The 26,620-nt window shown below is 41.2% G+C and overlaps 1 protein-coding gene across 1 annotated transcript in view; it reads right to left on the bottom strand.

Annotated features, from left to right (window-relative positions):
- SLC17A6 (solute carrier family 17 member 6) overlaps nucleotides 1-26,190 on the bottom strand; it is a 40,831-nt gene extending 14,641 nt beyond the window's left edge. Inside the window, exons 1-6 of the mRNA XM_032359479.1 lie at nucleotides 25,144-26,190; nucleotides 22,163-22,415; nucleotides 20,484-20,602; nucleotides 2,434-2,548; nucleotides 1,288-1,375; nucleotides 685-771 (exon numbers count right to left, since the gene is read on the bottom strand). Of these exons, the coding sequence (XP_032215370.1) occupies nucleotides 685-771; nucleotides 1,288-1,375; nucleotides 2,434-2,548; nucleotides 20,484-20,602; nucleotides 22,163-22,415; nucleotides 25,144-25,229 (748 nt within the window). The 5' untranslated portion in view covers nucleotides 25,230-26,190. The remainder of the gene's footprint in view (nucleotides 1-684; nucleotides 772-1,287; nucleotides 1,376-2,433; nucleotides 2,549-20,483; nucleotides 20,603-22,162; nucleotides 22,416-25,143) is intronic.
- Nucleotides 26,191-26,620: the final 430 nt, after the last annotated feature.

Below are 26,620 nucleotides of genomic sequence, written 5' to 3'. Positions count from 1 at the left end.
TCTCTTACATTTTTTTCTCATGGCAAAAAAAAAAAAAAAAAAAAAGTCTCCTAAAGAGAGACTCTATAGAGAGACTCTATCCTAAAGAGAGACTCAAGTGATAAGCTTTCTGGTTCTAGTTAGAAAGTGAACAGAAAGGGACTTTAGACTTAAGACTTCTTGTCCTTTTTTATTTCTGTCTGAGGGCTTCATCTCATTTCATCCTGGAGTAACAAGGACTAAAATGTGAGGTTGCCACAGGAGACTGTTAATAATTTGTCACAAAAGTGAACTGTTGCCTTAGCACTGCTATCCCCTGCCAGCTTCCCATACCTGTTCAGTCTTGAGGAGGCAGCGTCAGCCGAGAAAACAGCAGCAAAGAAAGAGAAGTATGTGCTGCCTAGCTCTTTCCTCTTAACTGGCTTTGAATCAAGAACTAATTTATTTTTTTCCATAATCAAGGACAATATATGAAATATATCATAAAGTTTCCACCAACAATGTAATTGTATTTTTAAAACAATAAATAACAAGGTAGGGAGATTCATAATGATAGAACATTATCCTTATCTTCTCAAAATATGAGGAAAGGATTCTTAATGGAAAAAAAAATGTGAGTGAATGCAGTAATATATTCAGTGATCTACCTCACCATTTTAGTTTACACCCATGTCTTTCAACTTTACTGTGTAGTATGCAACATACCATAGACATAGAATACTGAAGACCAACCAGTATACTGCACAAGAATACCAGCTAAAGGCATTGCAATTACAGCTCCAGCATATGAACCTAAAATAAAAGGAAGAATGGGAGATAGGTAAGTGAAAGAAATAGGAATTCTTGACTTCATCTCATGTCTCTTGGTAGACTCTCACAAACACTCTTGCACATTCAGGTGCATGTACACTCATACCTCTCTATCTCCAAATACATATATATGTCTATATATATAGCCAGTGACACAGGACTGCATAAGCAGATGTGACCTACTTATCCCAAGACACAAAAGATATCTAAAAATAATAACACTATAATAAAAAAAATAAATTTAAAAGACTATTACAAAAATTATTCATGAATATATTGGAAAACTTAGATAAAATGGATGAACCCAGAGGAAACAGAGGATTTAAGAAGACTAAAAAGAATTAAAGAAATTGAAATGGTGGTCAAAAACCTTTCCTCATGTACATACACACACACACCCTCCAAATGATTTTAGAGGTGAGCTTTATCCCCTTCCAGGTCTTATCCAAGTTGTTCCTGAACTTTTACCCACCATAACTGTCTGCATGCAGGACTCACCGCAAAAGGAAGTTGTTGCCAATCTACTCCTCTCTAGAGGAGGAGCCCATTTACTCCATATCCCATGACATGCTGGGTAGGTGACACCCTGTGGTGGGGAAGATGTATATCACCATTAAAGGGTCACTGAAAAACAAGCACATTCCCTTCTCTGACATTGTTTCCTCAGAATGGGCCCAAGGCATTAGGAAAAACTGCTACTCATAGATCTTTGCTTATTCCCTAAAGTTCCACTTTTAAAACTTTCAGCCCACATTGGGTAGGACATGGCTTTTTTTTAGTGACCTGTCCAAATTCTCCGTGCCCTTCGAGTCTTCCTTCTACCTCTGTCCCTTCTGATGAAGGCAAAAGAAAAGACCCTCTATTACTCCATTTATCTGGAACTCTGAATAGTTTAAGCAATGTGGGAGGCCTTTTTGTGAGGCATTAAACACAGTGATTCCCAAATATAAGGAATCCATACAGAGGAAGCTAAAGCTAGATCCTTGAAGCTCACACTTCCCGAAAGTAGTGTCTAGAACATAAGACTTATAAAATAATTACTCATTTTATACATTTTTATCCTACCAATCTTCTCTTTCTTTTTGGAGAGAATGGAGAATGTTTTCAGTGTTTAACACTTTATCTGATTTATCTACTCCCACTAAATTTCAGGAGAAGAGAAGGGCAATAGGTAGGCCAATCTGAAGTTTTTAAAAGTCAATCATTAGAGTTACATTCCCAAAGAATATAATCAATGAAATATTTTAGTGAAAACTCAAATCATGATTCAAGTCCAACAAGGATTTGGTATAAATCTCCCAAAAAGTATTAATTCAGGGTTGTCACCAGCAAAGGACAGACTCAAAAATTTTCCTTACAACACATTAACCAAAGTGCCTGTTCTTCTCCCCCACCCCCAGTCAAATAGTCACTAAACATTTCTTTAATACCACTTAGTTCTAGAGAAGGGGAGGCAAACAGTCACAGTCGTAGTTTAGCATTAATTAAACACAAAATATCTGTATATCTAAATTTTCCAATTTTTGAAGCATAGTATGTAGACACAACCTTATAAAATGTTCATTTGTAGATCAAGTCCAAGATAATCTGCTGGTTCCGATTAACACGCCAACCTTAAGATGGCGCCCTCCTGGGGTTCCATACCTCAACAAGCCCCTGCAGTATCCGGACAAAGATGACACATCCATAATGCACTCTGGCTGCTGATGGGATTAGCATATTCAGAGTAGAGGTAAGAAGTATGGCAGCTCCAAAAACCCTGAAAAAGAGCAGGAGTTAACGGCTCTAAATTTCTCAGGTCAGGTTAAAGGCAATTTTAAGGTAGGTTTTTTTTTTGGTTTTGTTTTGTTTTGTTTTGTTTTTTTCCTGAAAGAAATATATTCTTTACTTGGTAAGTTAGTTACTACAAATAGTACTTGGACTATCTTGAAATGTTACATTATTGAAGCACAAGAAATAAAAGATTCAATAAATCCAGTTATATGTACTTATATTTATTTTCTTCATAGATCTAATTACAAATTGCAAATATTAGGACACCTGGGTGGCTCAGTCAGTTAAGACTCTGCCTTCCGCTCAGGTCATGATCTCAGGGTCCTGGGATTCAGTCCAGGGAGCCTGCTTCTCCCTCTCCCTGCCACGCCTCCTGGCTTGAGCTCTGTGTCTCTCTCTGACAAATAAATAAATAAAATCTTAAACAAACAAACCAAAAAACAAATTGCAAATATTTATCAAATCATTGTTGATAGTTTGGGTTGATATCTCAGTCTACAATGTAAGCTGCTTTGGGGCGAGACCTTGTTTTTCAAGTCTACTGTTATATACCCCTAATACAGCACAGTGCCTGACACATAGCAGATACTCACTAAAAAGTTGCCAAAAAAAGCAACAAACGCCTGAATGGAGCTACATCTCACATTATACAACTGTTTGAGACTTCCCTAGAAGCTGCATGTACATAAAAATCTAATGAATGCAATTATATTTTAAATGCCCTAAGAAATCTCATGATCAGATCCGACAGCACAAGTATTGGTAATGAAAATAACTATTATTTAATATATATATATTTTTTATTTCCTTTTTGTGTATGTAAGTGGGGGTACTGTCTGAGGCACACCTCTAGCTACACATAACAATTCAGAAAAGAATTGCTGAAAATTCAGTGCTCATACCTTCCTCCACCTGTAAGCAAAGATTCCACTTTGTTCTTAAAAAAATCTTCCATAATGTTCATACTAAGTAAGGAAAATATTCCCTTTAGGGAAGTTTAGGAACTTTAGAAATACCGTCTTGTGGAGAAGTTTGGGGACGCACTATCTCTAATGAGCTAAGCTGTGTGTCCTCTGCACATTTTCTCCAGCTGAACATTGAGCCTTGAATTCAGTGAAGATTGTTGCCTCACAGAAGCTCCGATTCTTCCAGCGGGTCCATTTAAGTGTAAGAGTTAAACACCGAAGTTTCTGAAAGGGGCCTTGATTGTTATTTTTTTTTTAAGATTTTGTTTATTTATTCGACAGACAGAGATCACAAGTAGGCAGAGAGGCAGGCAGAGAGAGAGAGGGGGAAGCAGGCTCCCTGCTGAACAGAGAGCCTAATGCTGGGTTCTAACCCAGGACCCTGAGACCATGACCTGAGCCAAAGGCAGAGACTTTAACCCATTGAGCTACCCAGGCGCCCCGGGGCCTTGATCATTATTAATCAGCTACAGAAATCTGAGAAATGACTATGAAGGCTGAAGGGGATCAGCTGTTTTCCTATGAATCATAGACCAGGTCAAATACTTTTGTTTACTTGATGTAACCCAATATCCGCCTGTCCTCAGTGGCTTCTCACCACTGAGGTCGACACTCAGGAGGTAAATATCCTGGTCCATTCTGCCTCTGTGCTGTTTGCTGAATAGGTATCTTTAGGCTTGAGTCAAAGAATAACCTATTTCCTAAATGTGTCACAAAATAGAAACTTCCAATTTCTAAAAATGATTACTCCCATCACGACGCCACACACCCAGTGACGTTAACTTTTTTTCAGAAAAAGAAAGGCAAGGTTCCGTAACCTGTCTTTATAAATAAGAACTCAAGATTGTTATAAAAATTGACTTAAAATGCATTTTTATGAATCATTGCTTCTACGTCGAAAGAATTTCCACCTCTCTTAAAAATGCAATCTGTATGTTCTTGTACGCAAACCCCAGGACACTTTGGAGGTCTCCTTTAATAGGAGAAAGTGTATGGGGCATGTTTCCTGGACCTAGTGGTGAATGGTGCACGTTCCCAAAGCGGGTGAGATGAGCATATGTTTCTACTGTTCTGCAAGTGCAGTGTTACCTGAGTAACAGAGACGATGAAAGCAGAAAGGGCAAATGACATTGGAGTTTTGGTCGTATGGGTAGGCTGCCTGGTACTGCCAAACTCGTGCTGACTACATTTTCTGTTGATGAATCCCATGTTGCTAATGGGATCCTCGATAAGAAAAGACCCTGACTCTGCTTCAGGCTTTAAGGATAATGAGAACCAGAGCTACATAAAGCTTCAGGATTTTTGAAAGTGTTTCTATGAGGTATGCGCCCGCCCCATTTAGCCCTTCAGAAGAATCCCTCTAAACTGTTGTCCATGAACCAGCTGCATCAGAATTCCCTGGAGAGCTTATTAACAATGCAGATTTTTCACACCAGAGCTCCAAATCAGACTCTGCTGGGAGTGAAGTCTGAAAATCTGTGTTCTAATAAAAAACCCAGGTGATAATTTTGCATGCTCAGATTTGAGGAAAAAAAAAAAAAACCCTAAGGTTTATATCTAGTTTTATCTAATACGTATGTCATGACACTTATTTTCTATGAATATAACTTTCAACCATCACTTTCTCTGAAGGGTTTTAAAATCGTGCATCTGCCAGAGGGAGATGAATTGTCCTCATTCTGCGGCTCCAGGTTTTTCAACCTCTATTCAACTTTATTTCAGGATGGCTAATTTTTGGTTGTGGGATGTTGTCCTGGGCATTGTACATCTAGAGGCTTTTCCGTGTTAGAAGCCAGTAGCATTTGCCCTCAAGCTGTAACAACCAAAAACATCCACAAAAATTGCGAAAGGTCCCTTGGGCGACAAAATCACCCATCAGTAGAACTGAATCAATTATAAACTGTTCGTTGAGTGCCCACTAGAGTTGGACCTCAATCTAGTAAGTGCTTCTTCAACTTGCTAGACCCCATGCTAACAGCTCACATGCCATAAAATCCACAGCGACTTCACAACCCAGTGAGATGGATATGATTCATACATCGGTTTCATAGATGAAGAAACTAAGCCTGAAATAAGTGAAAACACTTGCACAAGTTGTTCTTCAGTTCCAAGTAGAAGAACCCTGGTTCAAATCTAACTCCAAAGCCAGTGGGGTTTACTACTAGAGTTTTCATCTGATTATGCACAAATGCAGTTAGTAATACATTTCAAGATTCTAACTTTGAATTTAAATAATAGTTCTGACAGAGCTATTTGAACTCACCCTACTATTGCTGAAAGAAAACCCTAATAGATCCGTTTCAAAGTTCATTTTCCACTCCTGCTCTGGATGGTGTTTCTAATTATATAATCTTGTGACATATCTAAATGCTTCCTACTTTTAAGTTCTTAAATTCTTTTAATTATCCCTTTTTTCATTATTAGTTACTATTGGATCATAAAAACTCATTGGCTTTTTTTTTCTATTTAAAAATGAAATCCCTACGACATAAAAAAAAAAAAAATGAAATCCCTCAGACTTTTTAGAACCTCATCTTCTTTTTAAAATCTCGTATCATTGTTATCCAACTCAATACCCAGATAATTAAAATTCTGATTATCCAATTCTTGCCCAGTATGGGAAGCCTTCACACTTTTTCTTGCTGTGCTACACACAGCCAAAATTAAAGCAGCCACTTCATTCAACATTCATTTATTCATTCACACTCCAACTCTTTGTGAGACTATATTTAGAGTAGGGTATGGTGCTGAGGAGGAATACGGAACTAAAACTTGCCAAGCACTTACTATACACACTCCACCTACATTAATTCATGTAATCCTCGTAACTACTCTCTGAGCCACACAGTCATCTCGGTGTACAAATAGGAAACTGGAGACAATGACTGCGCAAGACAAAAGCAAGAAGTAAAGCGGAAACTGGAATCCAGGACTCTGAGACATGAAAATCTGTGCTCTTTCACTGGTATGATGCTATTAGGCACTCAGGAGAAAGATAAAGATGGTCCTGGGTGTAGTAGGAGAAAGGAAGGGAGAGACAAGTACCAGGAGACAACTTAAGCCAAAGGTCATAAGAGGAGTACAAATGAAAAGCCAGAGAAGGGATTCCCTCCCATTCCAGCTGGGATGACCAAGAAGCAAGCCCGTCACAGGGATACTTTCACCTTGGGTCTTGGAAGATGAACGTTAGGAAAAAAAGAAAAAATAAGGAAGAAGTTCCAAAAAGAGGAAATGGATCAGCAAAGGTCAAAAATGGAAGGGATTTCATTCTATATTAGAGACTAGGTCAGTATTTAAAATGCTTGGACATGGTAGTACCTGGTACCCCGAGTAAGAGAAGTAGGCCATTGAGAGTGAGATTATGAACAAGGAAGGTGTGGGGAGGGTGTGAGGAAATACAGATTAAACAAAGAGGGGAGGAGCAGAGTCTGTAATTTCGTGGCATCCTGGAGACGATGCAACTTGGAGTGATTGTAGAGGGTAAACAATGATGAAGCCCTTAAGATGAAGTAATCACAAAGCTTACTAGAATTAAGGGGAGAGGGGTCTGGAGCCCAAGGAGACAGAAAGTGATCAGGATCCATGTAAATTTTGGTGAGATGCTGGCTTTCAGATGAGCAAGGCACCAAAGTCACTAATGGTGGTCGAGGTGGGGGAAGTAACATAGATATGGTACAGAAATTTTCATAAGACCATTGTTTCATCGCTCAATAATTGTGTGACTGGAAAGTTAGTTAACTTCTCTAGGCTTCTGATTCCTTGCCTAGAAAAATGGCAGAGCCATGTAATGATCAAGAGTCTAAGGCTAGGCTGCTGGGCTTTGAAGTTCATTTCTGTTATCTATTACTTGAGTGATTACGAGCAGTTATTTAACTAACCATGCTTCATTCCTTGTCTGCAAAATGGGGCTATTAGCAGAACCTATGTGTTATTATAAATAAAGCATCTAGAAGAATGCCTGGGATAGCCTAAGCATTTAAATGCTGTTAGGATCTGTACAATGGTGCTATTCATCTATTATACATCATAGGATTGCTGTGAGACTAAAAATGATGCACTTCAAAGGCACCTGCACATAAAAATAAATCCATAAATGTGATTCAGTCAATTAGGAATAATAATAAATCACCAATGGTTATTGAATTGTTAGCATATGTCAGTCACTGTTCTAGATTCTCATTTTAAGCTAATAATAGTATCAGCATGCAGCTACTGCTGTCCTTATTTCATAGGTAGAATAACTAAGTGCAAGTGAGTTTAAATATCTTGCTACAGTCACATGGGTACTAAGTGGAGAATTGTGGTTTGTATTGACGTGGTCTGGTTATAGATCCTAGATGCTTATCTGCTAAGCTCTAGTCTACTGTAATGGCAGCAGAACTAGTACTCATACAGTGCCATCAGCAGCAGATAAAAATGGCAACCATTTGGGAAAACAAAAACATGTTGAATAATCAATGATAGCAGCAATGAGGAGTAAAAAAAAAAGGCTTCTTCTCCTATCCTAGGTTTCAAAGTAGTTTAATTGTGAAGCTTATATAGGGAGAGTTTTGTCTTTTTATGAGCAAAGTCTAGCTTTCAAAAGAGAAATGGAAGAAATCAAAGTAAGTATGGAATACAAGTTCTAGAATATAACATAGTCCAGTACAGGGATGTTCAGATTTCATCATTCACAATCATCATCTGCAGGGGCTTGTTCAAACACAGATTGCCAGGCGCCAGAACTTCTTGCTCAGGAGGTTTGTGGAGCCTGCGAATATGCATTTCTCACTAGTTTCCAGATGATGCTCGTATTGCTTTTTCTGACTTGGGAATCTTTGGTTTAGCAGTACTATGCTAGATATTCCCCCAGGACATCACAGAAAGGACAGAGCTGGGGCAGGACTGGGGACAACCCTAAAATGGGCAGTGGTAGACATAGCTGGAAAAGGGGATTTACCTTTATTTATAGAAGGGAAGAGGAAGAATGGAATGGAAACTCCTGCTGAAAGGTGCAATATTCCTTACAAAGCACAAATTATAATTAGATGGTTGGATCAAGATCCAAAGTGAGGTTCTCTGGCCTAATTTCGACTGCCCTCACTGGCCAAATTGCCTGAGCAGCTGCCATATTTCTCCTGGGGACATATAAACAGCATACTATAATATGAAGACTAAAAGTTGTGGTTATGGTATGTGAATTCAAATTCCAGCACTAATTTCTTTCTAAGTATAATGTTGGGCAAGTTGTTATTACTTAAATTCTCTAAGCCTTACTTTTTTTCCATTTGTAAAATGGAAATAATAAGTTTTCATACTTCAACGGACTATCATGAAGATTAAATGAATCAGTTATGAAAGGGACAGTACCTGGTTCATAGTAAGTGTTGTATAAATATCGGCTATCATTATACAGGAATTTCCCAATAGTCATTAGAGTTTTCAGAGAGTTCTTATTCTTTGCCCTTTTGTTTTCCCAGCATGCTTTTGCCCTGGTTAAATAGTATTGCTTCTTTTTTTTTTAATTTATTTATTATTTGACTGACAGAGATCACAAGAAGGCTGAAGGACAGGCAGAGAGAGAGAGAGAGGAGGAAGCAGGCTCCCTGCTAAAGGCAGAGGATTTAACCCACTGAGCCACCTAGGTGCCCCAATAGTGTTGCTTCTATAACAACAGATTCAGAGTTGTTCATGTCATCTTGAAATTCTAGCAGCTTAGGGGCACTTGGGTGGCTCAGTCAGTTAAGCTTCTGGCTTTGGCTCATGTCATGACCCCAGGGTTCTTGAATCCAGCCCGGTGTTCCTATTCTGTGAGGAGTCTGCTTGTCCCTCTCTCTCTGCCCTTATCCCCAATGTGTGTTCTCTCTCGCTCAGTATCTCAAATAAATAAATAAATAACAATCTTAAAAAAAATAAAATAAAATAAATTCGGTCAGTGTAAAGTGCATGAAGACATAGAGTAAAATTTCTATGTTCCATTCTGAAGGCATACTGAGTGTACTGAACTGCATCAGGCTCTCAATCTGTGCCTCCACAAACCATCTAAAATATCTGGCAGGAAACAAAAGATTTCTTAAAAATGTAAAGCCTTGTCCAAATGAATTATGTGTGTCTTGGTGTTTGGTACACTGCCACCCTTATCCCTAATACCTACTCACCACACACACACACACACACACACAGACACACACACACACACACACAGCTCTTTTTTTGGCCAATCTTTTCTCTCAGATATCCTTCAAGCAACTGTAGATTTCTTTTATAAGACTTAATTCAAGGGCTCATTCCCCCCTACCCCCCAGCATGATTTGTGGGGAACACAGTCCAGGTCTTTATTTCACTTCTTCAAACCCCATGATGCTTACAGAATGCCTTATACATGATATGCTCTTAAGAAATGACCACCCAGGGGCACCGGGGTGGCTTGGTCAATTAAGTGTCTGCCTTCAGCTCAGGTCATGATCTCAGGGTCCTGGGATCGAGTCCTGCATCGGGCTCTCTGCTCAGCAAAGAGTCTGCTTCTCCCTCTCCTGCTCTCCCTGCTTGTGTGTGTCCCCCTACTCTCTCTCTTTCTCTGTCAAATACATAAATAAAATCTTTTAAAAAAATAACCGCCCAGTTACTTCTGTATGAAGACTTTAGAGCAGTTTAACTTCCCTTCCTGAGGTATATGTGGGTGAGAACAGATCTTTCTTCTTCGAGTCTTTATTATCCTGACATCCTTTTCAATCAATTGACCATTTCCTTGTTCTTGCGCTTTTAGTGAGGATGAACTACTGTTCTGGGTATCCTACTAATCCTAGGTAGCTGAGTTACTCTCATAAAATAACTAGAGGATGGCAGCCATGGACCAGAATGTAGAGTATTCCTGTGAATAAATCCTCACTTGAGAGAGTTACTGAGTTCAAGTACTTGGCCCGGTCTGACCTCCTCCTTGCCTTCCTAACAACACTACAGAATCTCTGAAAACCCACTGCCATCACAGTCTCTGTTTATCCCAGCATCCTCATCAGCCATTGAAACCACAGTCTCTAAAGCTCTGCATTCAAAATTAAATTAGGTGGTAATGCTTCAGAGATGACATATTGTCCTCTGAAAGAATCCCACCATTTATTAATTTTTAATGTCCTCATCATGATATTGTATTACGCTTGACAGTCATAGTTTTGTTTGGCCTGATGTCAACAAAAACAAACAAACAAACAACAGACAGACATAAGCATTGAATATGTTTTTGATTATCTAGGTAGAAGGAAATAGATTATATACTACTAAACATTTACAGTTCTTGTGAGTTTCATTATCTCTAGCACTGGTTCCAACATTGACACATAATTGCATTTCATAGCACTGCGGCTCTGAAAGCAATCTCCACATAATAGGTTTCCAAGTTTATCCTGATTAGAAGGCTTGTCTAAAAACCAAAATCATGCAAAAAATATTATAAATTATTCTACATTCATGTTCTTTCCTATGAGCCTAACCCAGCACTAATTAATATAGTGAATTTTTTAAGGGATTGTAAAATAAATATTTTTTTTAAAAAGATTTTATTTATTTGACAGAGAGAGAGCTCACAAATAGGCAGAGAGGCAGGCAGAGAGAGAGGGGGGAAGCAGGTTCTCCACTGAGCAGAGCCCGACATGGGGCTCGATCTCAGGACCCTGAGACCATGACCTGAGCTGAAGGCAGAGGCTTAACCCACTGAGCCACCCAGGGGCCCCTAAAATAAATATTCTAAAGAACACATAGAAAGTTATTCCATAGGAGAAATGTGTTTAGTGAAGAAGCACATCCTATGAAAACAGACCTACTGGGGTTGATAGCCCAGCTCTTCCTCTTATCAGCTAGTAATCGTTGGGGAAATAAGTACTATTTTTTTGTTCAGTTCTCTCATCAGTTAAACAAGTGTTAAGAATGTCTGCCTTACAGAGTCTTTATGAGGAAGAAAGATGATGGCTATACATAAGAAGTTTGGCAATACATGTATTTAGTATTGTATTCAAGTCTAATTTCATCTGCTTCCTGAAATGGGGAACTAAGGCAATTAAGGAAACAATTTATAACTCATATCCTTTCTCTCTCTTCCCACCCCAGTACAAATGTACTATTTAGGGAGAGGTAGAAATGTTATCCCTGAATGATCTACTTCACGTTGATTGAAAGGCTTTCCTGATACTCATCCCTCTCCATTGTGCCTGGTTAGAGCAGCGCTTCTGGGTTTCCATTCAGTAGAGCTGGCTTTGTTTTCCCCCATTTTAATCTAAAAGCTAGATTTCTAGACTCTTCTTAACTACAGGGAAGGAGAATACTGTCCTTTATTCCATCATATAAATTAAGCGATCTTGTTACTGCTTGACTTAAGTAGGCCTAAGAAGAACATCTATGCTGCTTTTTAGGTTCATTTTTACAATTTCTTTTTCTTTTGAAATTTCATTTTGGATTTTCTCAGGTACATTTTCTATGTTTTTCAATAGGCAAAATGTTAAGTTTAATGACCTATCAAATAATAACGCAGTTTATTTGAGAATATTTTCATGAATGTCAATTATAGAATAGCAATTTAAGACTAGTCAATATAAAAAAAAAAGACTAGTCAATATAAGTAACCAATTACATGTTTGATAAATTAAGCTGATTTCTGATTTATATTCTGGGTTTTGTTTTTTTATTTGCTTGCTCTATAATCTATGTCAGTTTAGAAGCTCACTTATGGTCTGATCCTCCAGTTATTCCAAGTAAAGGTGAATAATGTATAGGTAAATAAAGAACTATTATTCAAAAAAACATATTTTCTTAGGGTGCCTGGGTGGCTCAGCAGGTTAAACCTCTGTCTTTGGCTCAGATCATGATCTTAGGGTCCTGGAATCGAGCCCCATGTCAGGCTCCCCACTCAGGGGGAGCCTGCTTCCCCCCTCTCTCTGTCTGCCTCTCTGCCTACTTGTGATCCCTCTCTCTGTCAAATAAATAAATAAAATCTTTTTTAAAAAAAACACATTTTCTAGAAACAAATTTTCCCAAATAAATACTTGACTATTTTTAATACATACATATATATATGAAAATACTGAAAATACATACATATATATATGAAAATACTGAAAATACTAACAAATTACACAAAATTTTTCAGCAATAAACTTAACTAAACCATTCCTTTCACTGAACAATTAATTAAGCCATCATAAAGCTATTAGATAAATAAATATCGCCAATCTTGAAGTTCCATAGAGCACGTTGCATCTCACCTAGCATGATAGTTCATTTCTCCTCAAGTCCTTCTCCTTGTATAATTGGCAGCTAAAGTTCTACGTGAAAAACCCATGCTTGTGAATATAAATCAGAGATGGGTGTCAGTAAATGAGCCAAGGGGGGAAAAAAAAGGCAAAGAAACATGCAAAGTGAATGTGAAAAATCTTAACATTTCAAATGCCTTAAGAACAGGATCAGAAACTGATGGGTGCTCTCCATTGCTCAAAGGACATTATAATCTCTGTGAAATAAGGGCCATTTGCTTATTAAGATTGCTTTTCAAAATGATAAACCACTTGAAAGCTACTCAAAATTGTTGTTTTCCTCATGATTTCCCCTACAACAAATGACATATTAAAATGAATTCAATTTGCTTATTTTTAAGTTAAAATACACACACTCTCTCTCTCTTCTTTGTCTTCCATTGTGAAATGATTATATTCTCTTACACAGAATGACTTTAAGGACATGGGTGTGTATGCATGTGTGTGTGTGTGTGTGTGTGTGTGTGCGTGCGCGTGGTAGGAGGCTCTATATTATTAAACAGATTCTCAAAATTGAGAAGCACGCAGTGTCCCTGTTTGGAAAAGCAAATGCAATTGCTGAAAACCTGCCTCACCCCTGCCTGATGATAAACATTCCGTGTGCTCCAGGGTGAGTTAGCTGTGAAATTCTCAGTCCCATTATTTCTATATGACCCACGGCCACAAACACCCCCAGCTACCAAGCCCACCCCAAAAGGATTTGCCTGGTAGAGGTGACAGGAACACTGGTGACTTGTCACTTCTACAGATGATATCCATTTTCCCCAAATCAATCAATCCATTTCCATTTGGACAGTGGCTTGTCACTTAACAGGGAACTAGTGTTCCTCACCCCAGGTGTGGCACTAATCCTGTCCAAGAGGGTCTGTAGGAATAGACTGATTCAGGCTGCTTAATCTATTTAATCTAATCAAATCAGGGCCCAGGCGCCTCCCTTTGTCACATCTGACGCACCATTCCCGTATTTAAAAAGGAATACACAAGCACAAGCCAGCCCTCTGGGTCCCTTGGTACATCATTAAGTTGTAAAAATGACTTCATCACTCATGACAGAGAAATTAGACAGCCCCAACAGTGGCATATGGCAGCGGGACAATCATTCCACCAGCTGCCCACCTGACTCTCTCCTCCCTCAAAATCACGGCCCTCCCCTCCAGAGGCTGCCTCTGCACTGCGGTAGTTGGCTGTGGCAGCCACAGGGGAAGTCAGAGCTAGTAAAGGTCCAGAGGAGAAGAGAATCGAAGGAAAGAGAAGCTCCTGTCAGCAAACCACGTGCCAGCCCTTAGGGACCCCCTCCCTCTCTCGATCCATTTATTCATCTTGTGGAGAGGCATTTTCTTTTGTCAGAAAAAGGAAGTCTCTTCTGCTTTGTCCCTACAGAGCCCACAATGGGAAGGCAGTGAGATGCTGGAGGAGTGAAACACAGAGTCACCTCTGGCCCTAACGGACTGGATGGTGATAAAACATTTCCACCACAGCAGGATGGTGGTCACTTGCCACAGCTTTATGTTCATCGGCGGAATGATTTTCTCCTACAAAAGGAATTTGCAAATGTTTCTCACCGGAAGGGTTAAGGAGTCCCTGCAATGTAGATGTTGCAATGGATAGTTAGTAGAGAGGAAAAAAATGAGTGAGAGATGATAGATACATAGATAGATAGATAGATAGATAGATAGATGATAGATAGATAATGTTTGCATATGTGTTTGGTAATGACACTTAAGAATTAATTTCCAGTGCTTATTCCAGTAAATAAAGCACACCTTCATTGTTTTATTTCTGTGAAGGAAAAAGAATAACATTGGTAAAATTGTCCCTTCCTGGGCTTAAAATATGAAGATGTTATGTTCAAAGTATCTTCATTCCTCTCTTTCTGAAAATCCCTTTCACAAGAGAATTTTTCAGAATCAGGCAAGCCAGAATATTTACCTAAAGTATACCAAATTTCATTTTGATAAATGCAAGTTCACATGAGTTAACAGTTTTAAAATCCAGGCATTTGAATTTGTTGATTTTTAAGTATAAACTGCTCTCTCTTTCATAACAGTGGTATGAATTGAGTTGTAGCCATCAAAATCCCAAAGAAGAATCTCTTCCTTTTTTTTTTTTTTTTATCCCAACCCCCGCCCCGGAACTCTCCCCCCCTTGCCCAGTGATGCTCAATGATTGCAGAAGCCCACATACTACCAAAGTGCTAGGTACAGAGAAAAAGTTCTAAATGCCATTATTTTCTCCTATAGAAAACCACACTATTTGTCTAAGCCATTATCAAGTTTAGGTTTTTGTCTCTTGCAAAGAAAAGAACAGAATCATTCATGCTATATAGCCAAATTGTTTGGGAGTCCATACACACACACAAAAATACAGTATGTTTCTCCTGCCACCAAAATCTAAGACTCCCTTGGGCCAGCCGAAGGCTTCTCTTTCTAATTCTTGGATTTCTTTCCTGGATTTGGGGCATGATAGATTGTAGGCACTCATTGAGAGAGCAGATGGCTCAGCTTGCTCCTGAAAGTGAACTTTATGGTGAAGTACATGGTATCAAGCAGAGATGCTAAATTTCAGTGTAGAGATAGCCTGAGATCATGCGCTGGCCACCTGAGTTTTAGTCCCAATCTCTTTGTGATCCGGGGCAAGGCACCACCACCTCCCTGATTCTCTATTTCCCTTTCCTGGTCTCTAAGTGAGAAGATTGGATTAGATGAGCCTTATCTCCCCCTAACCTTAGTTCTTTCTGTTAGCTAAAGTTCACTGCCTGTTACAAACAGGATCCTCATTATTCAAATAAAGAACTATTTTTTTTCTTTAGCAAAAGCCAAGTTAGAAACCCAAGAAACACCTGGAAAGACAAAACGTTGGACCAGGAATTAAACCCTTTTTAAATAAAAAAGAGGGGTAGGAGGAAATAAACTGTAACTTTCTACAGAGAGGTCTAACCTCAGACTTAAATGGATTTCTCTAAGTGTTTTTACAATACTAGACTACAATTCAAGACTGAATGCATTGAATTACTAGCACTCTCTATCCCTTGGCTAAAAAGCTTTCCTAAGACAGTCCTTCAAATGAGACTTAAGGCATTTTCAGTGGGCAATATTTTAGCTGGAATAATGTGTATGGGGAAATAAATTTAATAGAGCTAGAAATGTGATGAGTGGAAAGATGCATTTTCAGCACAATAGAAATAATCCCTTTGCATTACTAATACTTAAGACAAATTTAAACATAAATAATACAGAATGGCCTTAAGATATTACTTATTCTTTCATTTTTTCCTGAAGTTAGGGCTTTATTAATCATAAATGATAATAGGGGCTCCTGGGTGGCTCAGTGGGTTAAAGCCTCTGCCTTCACCTCAGGTCATGATCCCAGGGTCCTGGGCTCTCTGCTCAGCAGGGAGCCTGCTTCCTACTGTCTCTGCCTGCCTCTCTGCCTACTTGTGATCTCTTTCTGTCAAATAAATAAATAAAATCTTTAAAAAATAATAATAATAAGAAATGATAACAGCCAACATCTAATGAGGACCAGGCACTTCTAAGAACCTTACACGTATTCTTTATTTAGCTGTCATGATACTCATATTAAGTAGGTACTTTGATTAGTACCCTTTTACAGAAATATAAACTGAAGTTCAGAGGAGTTGAGTAATATTTTATGTTATTCATTTATTAAGTAGTACCTTTAGGAGTCTGAACCTACATGGTTTGTCTTTAGAACCTGTATCTTAACCACTCTGCTATACTGCTTTTTTTTTTTTTAAGCCCAGCCACTTTCATTTTATTTATTCAACAAATATCTGTCTTGGGCCATAGGGATGCTAGGGATAGAGCAGTGAGAACAACGTGGATACAATTGCTTGCTTTAATGGAGCTTACACTTTATTGGACAAAACCAAAAGATAAATAAGTAAAATACTGGTAGGACAGCTGACCATAAGTGCCATGTAAAAAAACTAAATCACCATTGGCAGATCAAGAACATATGAGGAGGACTGGAAAAAGTTTTATTTTTTATTTTATTTTTTTTTAATTTTATTTATTTATTTGAGAGAGAGACAGTGAGAGAGAGCATGAGCAAGGAGAAGGTCAGAGGGAGAAGCAGACTCCCCATGGAGCTGGGAGCCCGATGTGGGACTCGATCCCGGGACTCCAGAATCATGACCTGAGCCGAAGGCGGTCATCCAACCAACTGAGCCACCCAGGCGCCCCATGGAAAAAGTTTTAAATAAGGTTCATACTCTATTGCCCCCTAGAAAGAAGGAAGATAATATTGTCCAGGGTGAAGATCATATTGTCCAATGAAAACATAACGTTGACCAACTATTTGACAAATCTGACCATCCTTGATTATGTCCTTTGCAAAAATTCTGTTGTTTTTCCTGTTAAGTACTTGCCTAGGTTCTTAATCAGTCAAAATGCAAGATAAAAATAATCCTTAGCAAGTCCACATTTGTAATGATCTGGATTAACGTAAGCCCCGTGTCTTGTACTGTTTACAGGCAACATTAAGTTCCCCCAACACACTGTTACCACTGTAGTAAATATGTCCTCATCTAGAAAAACTGCAGATTTTTGTAAGGAATCTTCTTTGGATTCCTCACCCCAAAGCCCTCCAGGGAGGTGACTAAATTCTCCTGTCCAAGACGTGCTATAGCCCTTTAAGAAAAGACAAAGGAAAAAATGATGCAAGAGTCCTCCCCTGGGACTGAGATTTCTCTTCCCTAGCTTTTTTTCTCAATGAAGAAGGAAGTAAGAATACTTAGAATCTGACCAGAAAAGGGACCAAGACTCTGTATTCTGACCAAGGGTGCAGCTGCCTTTGCTTAAAGCATAAAATGGAGAAGGCACATCATTGCTGTTGGTTTTTCATTGAGAAATTTGCCCAGGAGGTGTATCCAGGAGCCCTTCTCTCAAGGGGAGCAGTGTTCACACATCTCAGTTCCTCTACTCCAGTTCCACCCGTAACTGTGATGGCAAACATTTTCCAAAGCGAGCTTTTCCACCTAGAGGGAAAGGAATCTGTCCCCAGTATCCCACTCAAGGGAAATCTTGTTCTACTATTAGATGATCTATAGGGAGAAGTTGATTTGAATAGGCATACAATATTTGTCTGTGGAAAACTTGTCTTGCTGTATTGTTTTTTCTATTTCTGAAAAAGGGTCATACTAGGAAATGTACATCTTTGCAACCAATTTTAAATCTCTCAGATTTTGTGTTCATAAAAAAAGTTCTAAGATAAAATTCTATGTAGCTTATATATAGGACTATTTGAACATTTATCAACATGTTAACAATAAGGTCTCTGTGTGATTAATTTATGGTTTTTATTATATTTTCTTTTTTGTATATTTTTCTTAGGATACAATACTTCATCATCAGAAAAGGCAATGTTGTACATTTTTTAAACCTGTTTTCACAGGAGGCTTCAACTATTTGTAATATTATGTTATATTTTTTAAGTGAGACAAAGATGTCAAAACCCAAAGATCTGATAAGGAAGTTAGTCTTTATCTTCTATTATGTTGGTCATATTTTACAATAAATTTTAGCTTTCTCAGTCTTGGAGAGCACAAGACATTGAAAACATTATGAAGATACTAAGTTTCTCTTCCCTGAATAGCTATACAAAGGTAAGATGACTCGAGATCCAATGTGACTTCTAAAGTTCACAATTTTTTCCTTTAAAAAAAAATCTACCAAATGAATTAGAACCTGAGTTAGCATGAGTCTTCACTAAACATAACAAAATGGTAGTATAGAAATGAGATGGCTTTTTTCTTTTCTTTTTTTTTTTTAAACCAGGAAAACCTGTTTATTGACCTCCCAGTGTTACAAAGAGGGAAAGCTGGGGCATCCCTGGTGTTTTTTCCTGGCAGGAAGATGTTAGCATTTTAACAATTGGCAAGCTGAAGGTTTTGACTCTGAAAAAACCTTAAAGGCACAGCCATTATTGTTACATTTCACATTATTTTGAGTTTCTTGTATCATTGTTGGTTTTTTGTGAATTATTGGTTGTTTTCCCCCTGAAGTGAAAATATTTCACAAACGTGTTTGGACTATCTTTCTAGGAAGCTTATTTTGACTCAGAAAAAAAAAAAAATTGAGGAGAAAAAAAAAAGATTTGAGACATTGTGACTTAGGGATCCAAAAATGTAATATGTTTATTACCAGTACTATTTGAGGACATATTTTCTTAAATTGATTTATCCCATCCATAGAATTGGGTTTTTTAGATAGTTAATGATTTTCATTTTTAAATGATTCCTTTTTTAAAAGAATAGTTTGTCTCTTATTGGGTCTGAGTACTAACCATCCTGATGTCAGGGTAAAGATGATATTCAAAAGGCACTATTCCTAATCTTTCACTCTCTTCTTTTGAAGGGCTGTCCAAAAATCCTGGCCCAAGCAATTGTGAAGACTAAAATAAATTTGCCAGAATTCTTCCCGTGGCTTTGCAGGGGACAGAAAAATCTTGGGCAGGAAGTCACTGCTGGTGAATGGGATCTTAGGTGACAAAAGCCACTGGAAGAGGCCTCCTAGGAGATTTTATTGAGAAATGAGAAGGAACCAGTTTATGAAAGCAAAAGCAAAAAGGGGATCAAGACTAGAGTGTCCCCAGCTCAAGATATCTCCCCCCAGAAAATCTAACTTTGGATGGGGGGGGGGAGGTGAAGTCACAGATACAAAATCTGAAGAAAGATCTGAAGTGGGGGGGGGGGTGGTTCTCTATGAAGCAACACTTGAAAAGGTGAGTGCCAGAGTTCCTTCTCAGTTTTATAATTCAGCCTTGAGAATGTATTTAGTTTTATTTATCTTAATATACCCAATGAAGCAGATAAAGCTGCCTCTCACCCTGCAGTGGCCAGGCTGTGCTCCTAAACATCACCACCCCATCAGTCTTTATGCCCCATACTTAGGGGTGTCTCTGCAAGTGACCCCAGTGGCATCCCTGGAGATGGCTCTAGGACCTGGGCTGCAGTCCCCGCTGCTAGCTGGAAGCCTCAGGACTCAGCTGAGCTCAGTCCCCAACCCCGCCCCTACTCACTGGTGCTCATTAACAGGTGGAATCGCACCCCGGGCGCCTGAAGTCCCGCCTGCCTCCATAGAGACAAATCCTCCAGATCCAGAGCACCATCTGGGCGGCTCTGCGGCCCGGCGTTCGATGCGCCCTGCCGGGAGGTCAGCACCAAAGGGACCCGGGCACCCGAGGGGGCGCACTGGCGAGAGTGCAGCACGTGTCGCTACCCCCTAACCACACACACACACACACACACGCACACACACACACGCATGCACACGCGCGCGCGCGCACACACACACGTACGCACACATAGTACGTCCCCGTCCCCTTTGTGCACCCAGCGGCTCACTCGCGGCTCGGTCCACTCCTCTCCCGTTCTCAGTTCCTACCAGGCCATAAGGCATGTCGACCATTTGGAGTAAAGTTGGCCCAGCCAGATCAGAGAGGAAGCGGCAACCGGCGCCCAGCCTGACGAGCCCAAATTCTCTTGGGTGCCGAATTCTGGAAGGAGGCACCAGCAGTTCCAGCCCCGAGAGCGGAGGTGCCCGGGAACCAGGAGACCTCACGCAGCAGTTCCAGTCCCGAAGGGCTGTCATCCCTGCCCCCAGCCTCTGATGTCCCTTCCGAGGCACAAGACCCCCCATCCCTGCGGGCGCGTTACCTGTTCGCGGCCAGCCGAGACGCGATGTAGCCGCCCGGAATCTGGGTGATGATGTAGCCCCAAAAGAAAGAACCGTGGATCATCCCCACGGTTTCTGGGTCCCAGTTGAATTTGGCTTTCTGTGGGGGTAGGGGAAAAGAACGGGGTGGAGGGAAAGAGTAGAGTCAGTGTTTGGGCTGCAGACTCAGGTTCAGGAGCCCTCAACCCCCGGGGCACTCCCTGCATTCTGGAGGTGGAGGTGGCTGAATTTTCGTTTTCTGACAAAATTGAATGTATACCTTCTTCTAGAGAAGAGATGCTTCTTTTTAACGGAAAACTGTGCTCATTTGAAATGTATTGCCATTAATGGCGAAGTTGGACGCCTTGGGTTTGCTCCCCGACTACAGTCAGGCAGGTCTGATCCCCTCGGTGACTGAGGACTCCTCTGAGCTCCAGTTTTGGAAATTAGAACTCTCCACGGAGAGATTCCATTTGCTGGCTGGGGATAGCGACCCCTGAGCCGGGTCCGTTTAGCTAACACCAGCCAGTACTAATGCGGTAGTGGGGTCGCTTCCAGAATGAGATCCAACCACGGGAATTCTGACGAAGGAAGTGAGCACTTGGTACGGAAGGTGAGGAGGTTGGAGGAGCCAGAGGAAAGGGTCGTCCCTGCAAAATAGGGATGGGCGTAGGCCAGAAAGATTTGGAGTAGCCTTGGGAATTGGTGGGGGGCTGGGGTGGCCAGTGGAGAGGAGAATTTGTTCGGGAGGGTCTTAAGAGCTGGGGTCGGGTGTGTCTGAAGGTCAAGGCCTAGCTCCGCCCTAGCTATTCTAGGCGGCCCCACAAGGTGAACCTTAAAGTAAATGTCTGCATCTGAAAGGCAAAGGAGTGCTAATCCCGCCAGGGGCACTGAGGATCCGTTTTCTCCTTTTGAATAGTATTTTCTCCTTTTGAATAGTATTTTGAACCCGAATGCACTTTGCTGCCCCGGGCCCAGCAGCGTTCACCGCTTCTAGTGCATAGTCGGTTCCGGAATTTTCTCCTCCCAACCCTTGCTTACGGTCGCTCAGATCCCTGACCGGGAAGTCTACACCACGGGTTTCGGTGACTTTGACGTTGACCCTCCTTTCCCTGGGCGTCAGCCCAACACATTCACGAGATTACGGGACTGAATTCCCTGTAACCTCGAGGCACTCCGAGCGGCGGCTCTTCTCCACCAGTTAAGTGGATAGTTCCTAAAGGCCCTTCCATGGGAAGTGCCGACATGCCCACAGTTTTATTTGATTTCGGTTTTGTTTCATTTTTATTATTAAGAATGCTTGGCAGGAATTGGAGGGAACCAGGGGGACATGATCACTGATACGCAGCCCTACTCTTCCGAGTGAAATATATATATATATATATATATATATATATATATATATATATTTAACGGACATTATGCAACTTCTCGTATGAAGTCACGCCACAAAAATCAAGTGAGCTAGATGCTATTTTCCACTTAGCAGGTGAGAAAAGGAAGACCCTGAGAGCAGGAACGAAAGGGGAGGTAATACTGCTACCGCGGGTCTACTCCTGCTTTAGAACGGCGGTGCTAGCAGGGGACTGAGCGAGCATCCAGGCTTTCTCGTTCACTGGGGGGAAATGGAGCTCAAACAGGTGATGTGGCTTTGCGAACCCACACGCCAGCGGCTGCCCACCTCCTTGATGACCTTGCCCCCGCGGTGGATGGTGCTGTTGTTGACCATGTCCACGATGGCCACGCCCAGGTTGCAGCGGATGCCGAAGGAGATGCAGAAGCCCAGGCCGCTCATGATGGCGATGATGTAGCGACGCGGCAGGCCGAAGCAGGTGCAGTCGCAGAGTGGAGCCTTCTTCTCTGGCACCTCCAGGGGCTTCCCATCCTCCGTCAGCTCGATGGTCTCCCCGGTGTCTTGCTTCTTCTCCAGTACCCTGAGAGGCAGAGCGGGGGGCGGGGGGAAAGGCAAGGACGCGGCGGGTTAGGCACCCCCGACGCCCGCCCACCCCAATTCCCAGGACCCGTCAGGGCTGGGGGGAGGGGCGCTGACACGTTCGACTACTTCTGGAGTTAGGGTGCTAGGGCGCCACCAGGCTTTGGGACCTCCCCGGCTCTCCAGGCTCCTGCCAGTCCCCCTCCCTGCGGTATCATCTCTTCAACTTTAATACAGTCTGGCCGGGGGCATCCAGCCCCCATTCCCTCGGGATCCATCCTGCAGCACCTAGATTCACTGACACAGGCCATTTGGGCCTAACTTTCTCGCTGGGTCTGTAGTTTAGGAGGGAATGGGACACCGGAGCCGCGCCTGGTCCGCACGCATGTCGATTCCTCCTGTCCACCCTGCTTTACCACCAGCGACAGGCAGTTACCCAGCCACCCAGCCTCCTGGGGCCCGCCTCTGCAGGCCAGCCCAGCTCAGTCCTGCACCCGGGCTACCCCTTCCTTCCCAGCCAAGTTGAAGCTTTCTGGGTTAAGGATGCGCGATCCCACGCCCCAGCTGAGCCCGGGGACCCGAGGGAGTAAGGCCTCTCCAGACCGGTGCCCACGCGGAGGTCCGTGAAAGCTGTCTGAGAGTGTCACACTCGCATTCTACTGCCCATTCCTCCAGTCCCGGGCTGCTAGTTCAACGTTTACTCTCCTGTCACATATCTTACTTTATTTTCCTTGTTACTCCAGTTTGAAACAAAGGCCTCGCAGCATATGGCCGACACCTAAGCTTCCCACTGCCAGAACATGAATAATTAATTATTCACAATCTTGCGTCATTACTATCTCGGTTACAAACACTGAAAAATGTCATGGGCAGATTTCCAAAGACGTAAAATGCGACTCCCAGATACACAAACGTGCCCCAAATCAACTCTGTTAAGATGTTCCACACCAATGTAGATCTCATTTATGCTTTGTTTGGTGTTTTTAAATTTGCTTTGTATTTCACAAGAATTCACAGGTCTAATTCAGTTCCTTTTAGGTTTTTGTCCTTGAGGGAAGGGGGCAGGGAGAAGGGGAAAGCCGGGCGATGGCATGGCATGGTTTTACTAAAAACTAAGGGTGTTGTTCTAGCCCACAAGATATCCGTGATATGTCTATTTTAAAATGAAGAAAAAAAAAGAATGAATGTGAACAGTAGAATCACTGTGGACCCTTGAGATGGATACTTTCGATATTTAAACAAAGAACTTCCCCATTTGCAATTCACAGGTGTGTTTTAATCCACCATGTGGTTTATTTTTCTGTCTGCCCATTTAAACTATATATTCACACACAATTATTTTCACACACATGAGAGTAAAGCGAATGAAACTTGAAGATCAATTCCAAGAATGCACAGGCTGGGAGCTGACTGCCAAGCAATTTGAGGCTACCAGAACACAACGTTAGACTTCCAAATTCTACAAAATATCACCTGGAGAATAGGTCATGAAGGCTTTTGCAACTATGTTAATGCTTATTTTTAAAGTCCAATCCCACCGTCAGAACATATGGCAATTTATTTATTCTTGGAGAAAAAAATAATGTACCTAATGTGATTTTTTTTTTTACATTGGCTTTAGCTGATATATGCAAAGCTGGACTATGCACCTGAACTCCCTACCTGATGGCAATTGAGCTGGGAAAGAATAGCTCTTTCCAGGACAGCTGCGGACTGCAGGGCCCTTGCGGTATCTACTGCCGCATAGATGCATGATGGTGCCTACACGAAGCCCACCAAAGCCAAAGAGATTTGGAAAATCAGGAAGTGCATTGGTCATTTTCTTTACATTTTCTATACATTTCTAAAGAATTCAATTTCCCAAATGTGAAAATTAGCGCTGTCTTGGAACCGTTTATCCTTCTGTTTCTGCCCTCTCTTCTTGATTTTGTTCATATTATTAAGAAAAGTGTATTCAGGCAATATTCTTGAAAGGTGTAAAATTTTCAGTATAATTAGTACATTGACTACAGGGAGAAAAACAAAATTAAATCATTTCTAATACTCGAAGTCATTTTGCAGGTTATCATAATGGCTTTTCTTATGAACACTGTGACATTTGCCATGCAAGAAATAGACTTCTGGAAGAAGTCAAATAATTAAAATACATATACATTGTTTCGGGTTCTGAGAGAAGAGCTGTTTTAGCTATTAATTATTGATATATTTTGATTCTTCTTCCTTCAGCACATGAGGAAGATTCCACTGGGAGATTCTCTACTTGAGTGGTTTTGAAACTGAGATCTAAATTTCCTTCTGCCCTTACTCTTTGGAATTTCTTGGTTAATTTTTTGAGAGTTGTATTTTTAAAATTCATTTGTCTGCATCAAAGGAATTTAATTTGTTGTGATTATAAGCACCAAAACACAGATTCTCTGAACAGGTGCTGGTCATTTCTCAATTGTACAGAGGATAAATCCTGGGTAGGAAAGGATAAAAATCTGCAGGTACCAAAACAAAAAACACACACATACACACACACAAAGCAGACAGGTTCATTTAGTGCAACATTCCTGAATTAATAAGCAGGTTTCCAGAGCAGCCCCACTTAAGCAGTGAGCAACAACAACAACAAAAAAAGACTTCCTGATCATATTACAATCTCTCAAAGCAACCAGGGTTTACAGAAATAGCTTTGTAGATTTTTTTCATGCTGAGCCCCAGGCAAACAAGGGTTTGCTTTCTCTTACCTGTAGATCTGGCCAAGGGATTTTCCAGCAAAATTCTTTAGCCCCTCTTTTCCTGGGGTCAGAATCCTTTGTTTTACCGACTCCATTCTTGCAAAGACTGGTGTTGGCTCTTGCCAGATTTAAATAGTGGTGGCTATGAAAGGCGAGAGTTGCGCATATTGTCTTAATCGCTTACGGTAGTTGTGGGCTTTTTCTTCTCAGCAGAACGGTATTGGTGTGCCTCCAGCAAGAGTGTGAGTGAGAGAGGGGAGGGAGTGAGAAAGAGAATACAACAGAATAGCTGCATGCAACCCACGGGTTTCCTAATAGGAGAGTTGGTAGACACAATCAGAAAGTCTCATTGGAAGGGGAGGATCCGGTGGCAAAGGGCGCACGCAGTGCCATGGTATTTGGGCGGGTGCAGATGAGTCCTTGTCCTGGAAGTCAGTGCACTGAAAACGCAAATTCCGGGTTTTGAAAACCTTATTGCTGTCAAATCCTCTGGCTTTTAAACGGAGGAGCAGGAATATCACAGAACCTTTGTGTAAAAGCAAAGTCAGAAGAATAGTGTTTTTTTGTTTTTTTTTTTAATGGTGTCTTTGCTGTAGGGAGCAGAGCACCTCCAAAACTCATGGGAGCATCTGAGGTCTCAGGTGAGCAATGCTGCTGTTAGTTTTTCCTCCTTGCCTATGATCTCCTTTCCTCACGCCGGCGCAACTCTGCTCTGCGGTAGTGTCGAATTAAGATGGAGAAAGCTTGCTGCTCTTTGAGGACGTGAGTAAATAACAGACACACAGTTCTGATTTGGGCAGCGTCAGGAAAGATTTCTTCAGCGCTCCTGACAGCGCCCGTTAAGGCGCGTCTCGGCAGAATTTTTCAGCACCACGGACAGAGTAAGTTTCCGGATAACGGAAAGCTGCTTTTGGCTGGCCAGGTCGCCAACTTTCTAAGGGAGCTGGGTGGATCGCCCTGACCAAGAACCACTCTGGGAGTCTTCAGCATTGGATGCTATGGAAACCAAGTGAAAATATGTCATCATCGCCAGAGTTTGCAGAGAGAATGGTGCATTTGGCTCTTCAAAGGAGGAAGACTTCATTAAAAATTGACAAGTTACTTCTAGTTTCCTACATTTGCCCAGCGCGCTACCTACCGCCAGCTCTGACAGTGTTGCAGGGAAGGAAGCTTACGACATATTTCATTTATGTTTGTGGAATTCTGGGGCACTTGGTCTCCTTGGGATATAAAACATTTGTACACAGAATGTATAATTCTACTGTTCATGTGTTTCGTTTTAATTTCTGATAAAAAGGAAGAAAGGAGTGAAGGGGGGAGAGAGGAAGAAGGAAAGGGAGAGAAAGAGAGAGAGAGCAGGAGGAAGGCAGGAAGGGAAGGAGCAAAGGGAGAGAAAGAGAAAGAAAAGATGAGTTGCAACCTCAGTGCCCTTGGTTAAGTAAAATACAGCCAGTTTAATATAAATTCCTTAGAATTTTATGATTCT

This window comes from Mustela erminea, chromosome 9, assembly GCF_009829155.1.
Source record: "Mustela erminea isolate mMusErm1 chromosome 9, mMusErm1.Pri, whole genome shotgun sequence".
NCBI classification, from domain to species: domain Eukaryota; kingdom Metazoa; phylum Chordata; class Mammalia; order Carnivora; family Mustelidae; genus Mustela; species Mustela erminea.
Note: the sequence above shows the minus strand (reverse complement) of the source record. Positions and strands in the feature narration are given on the sequence as shown.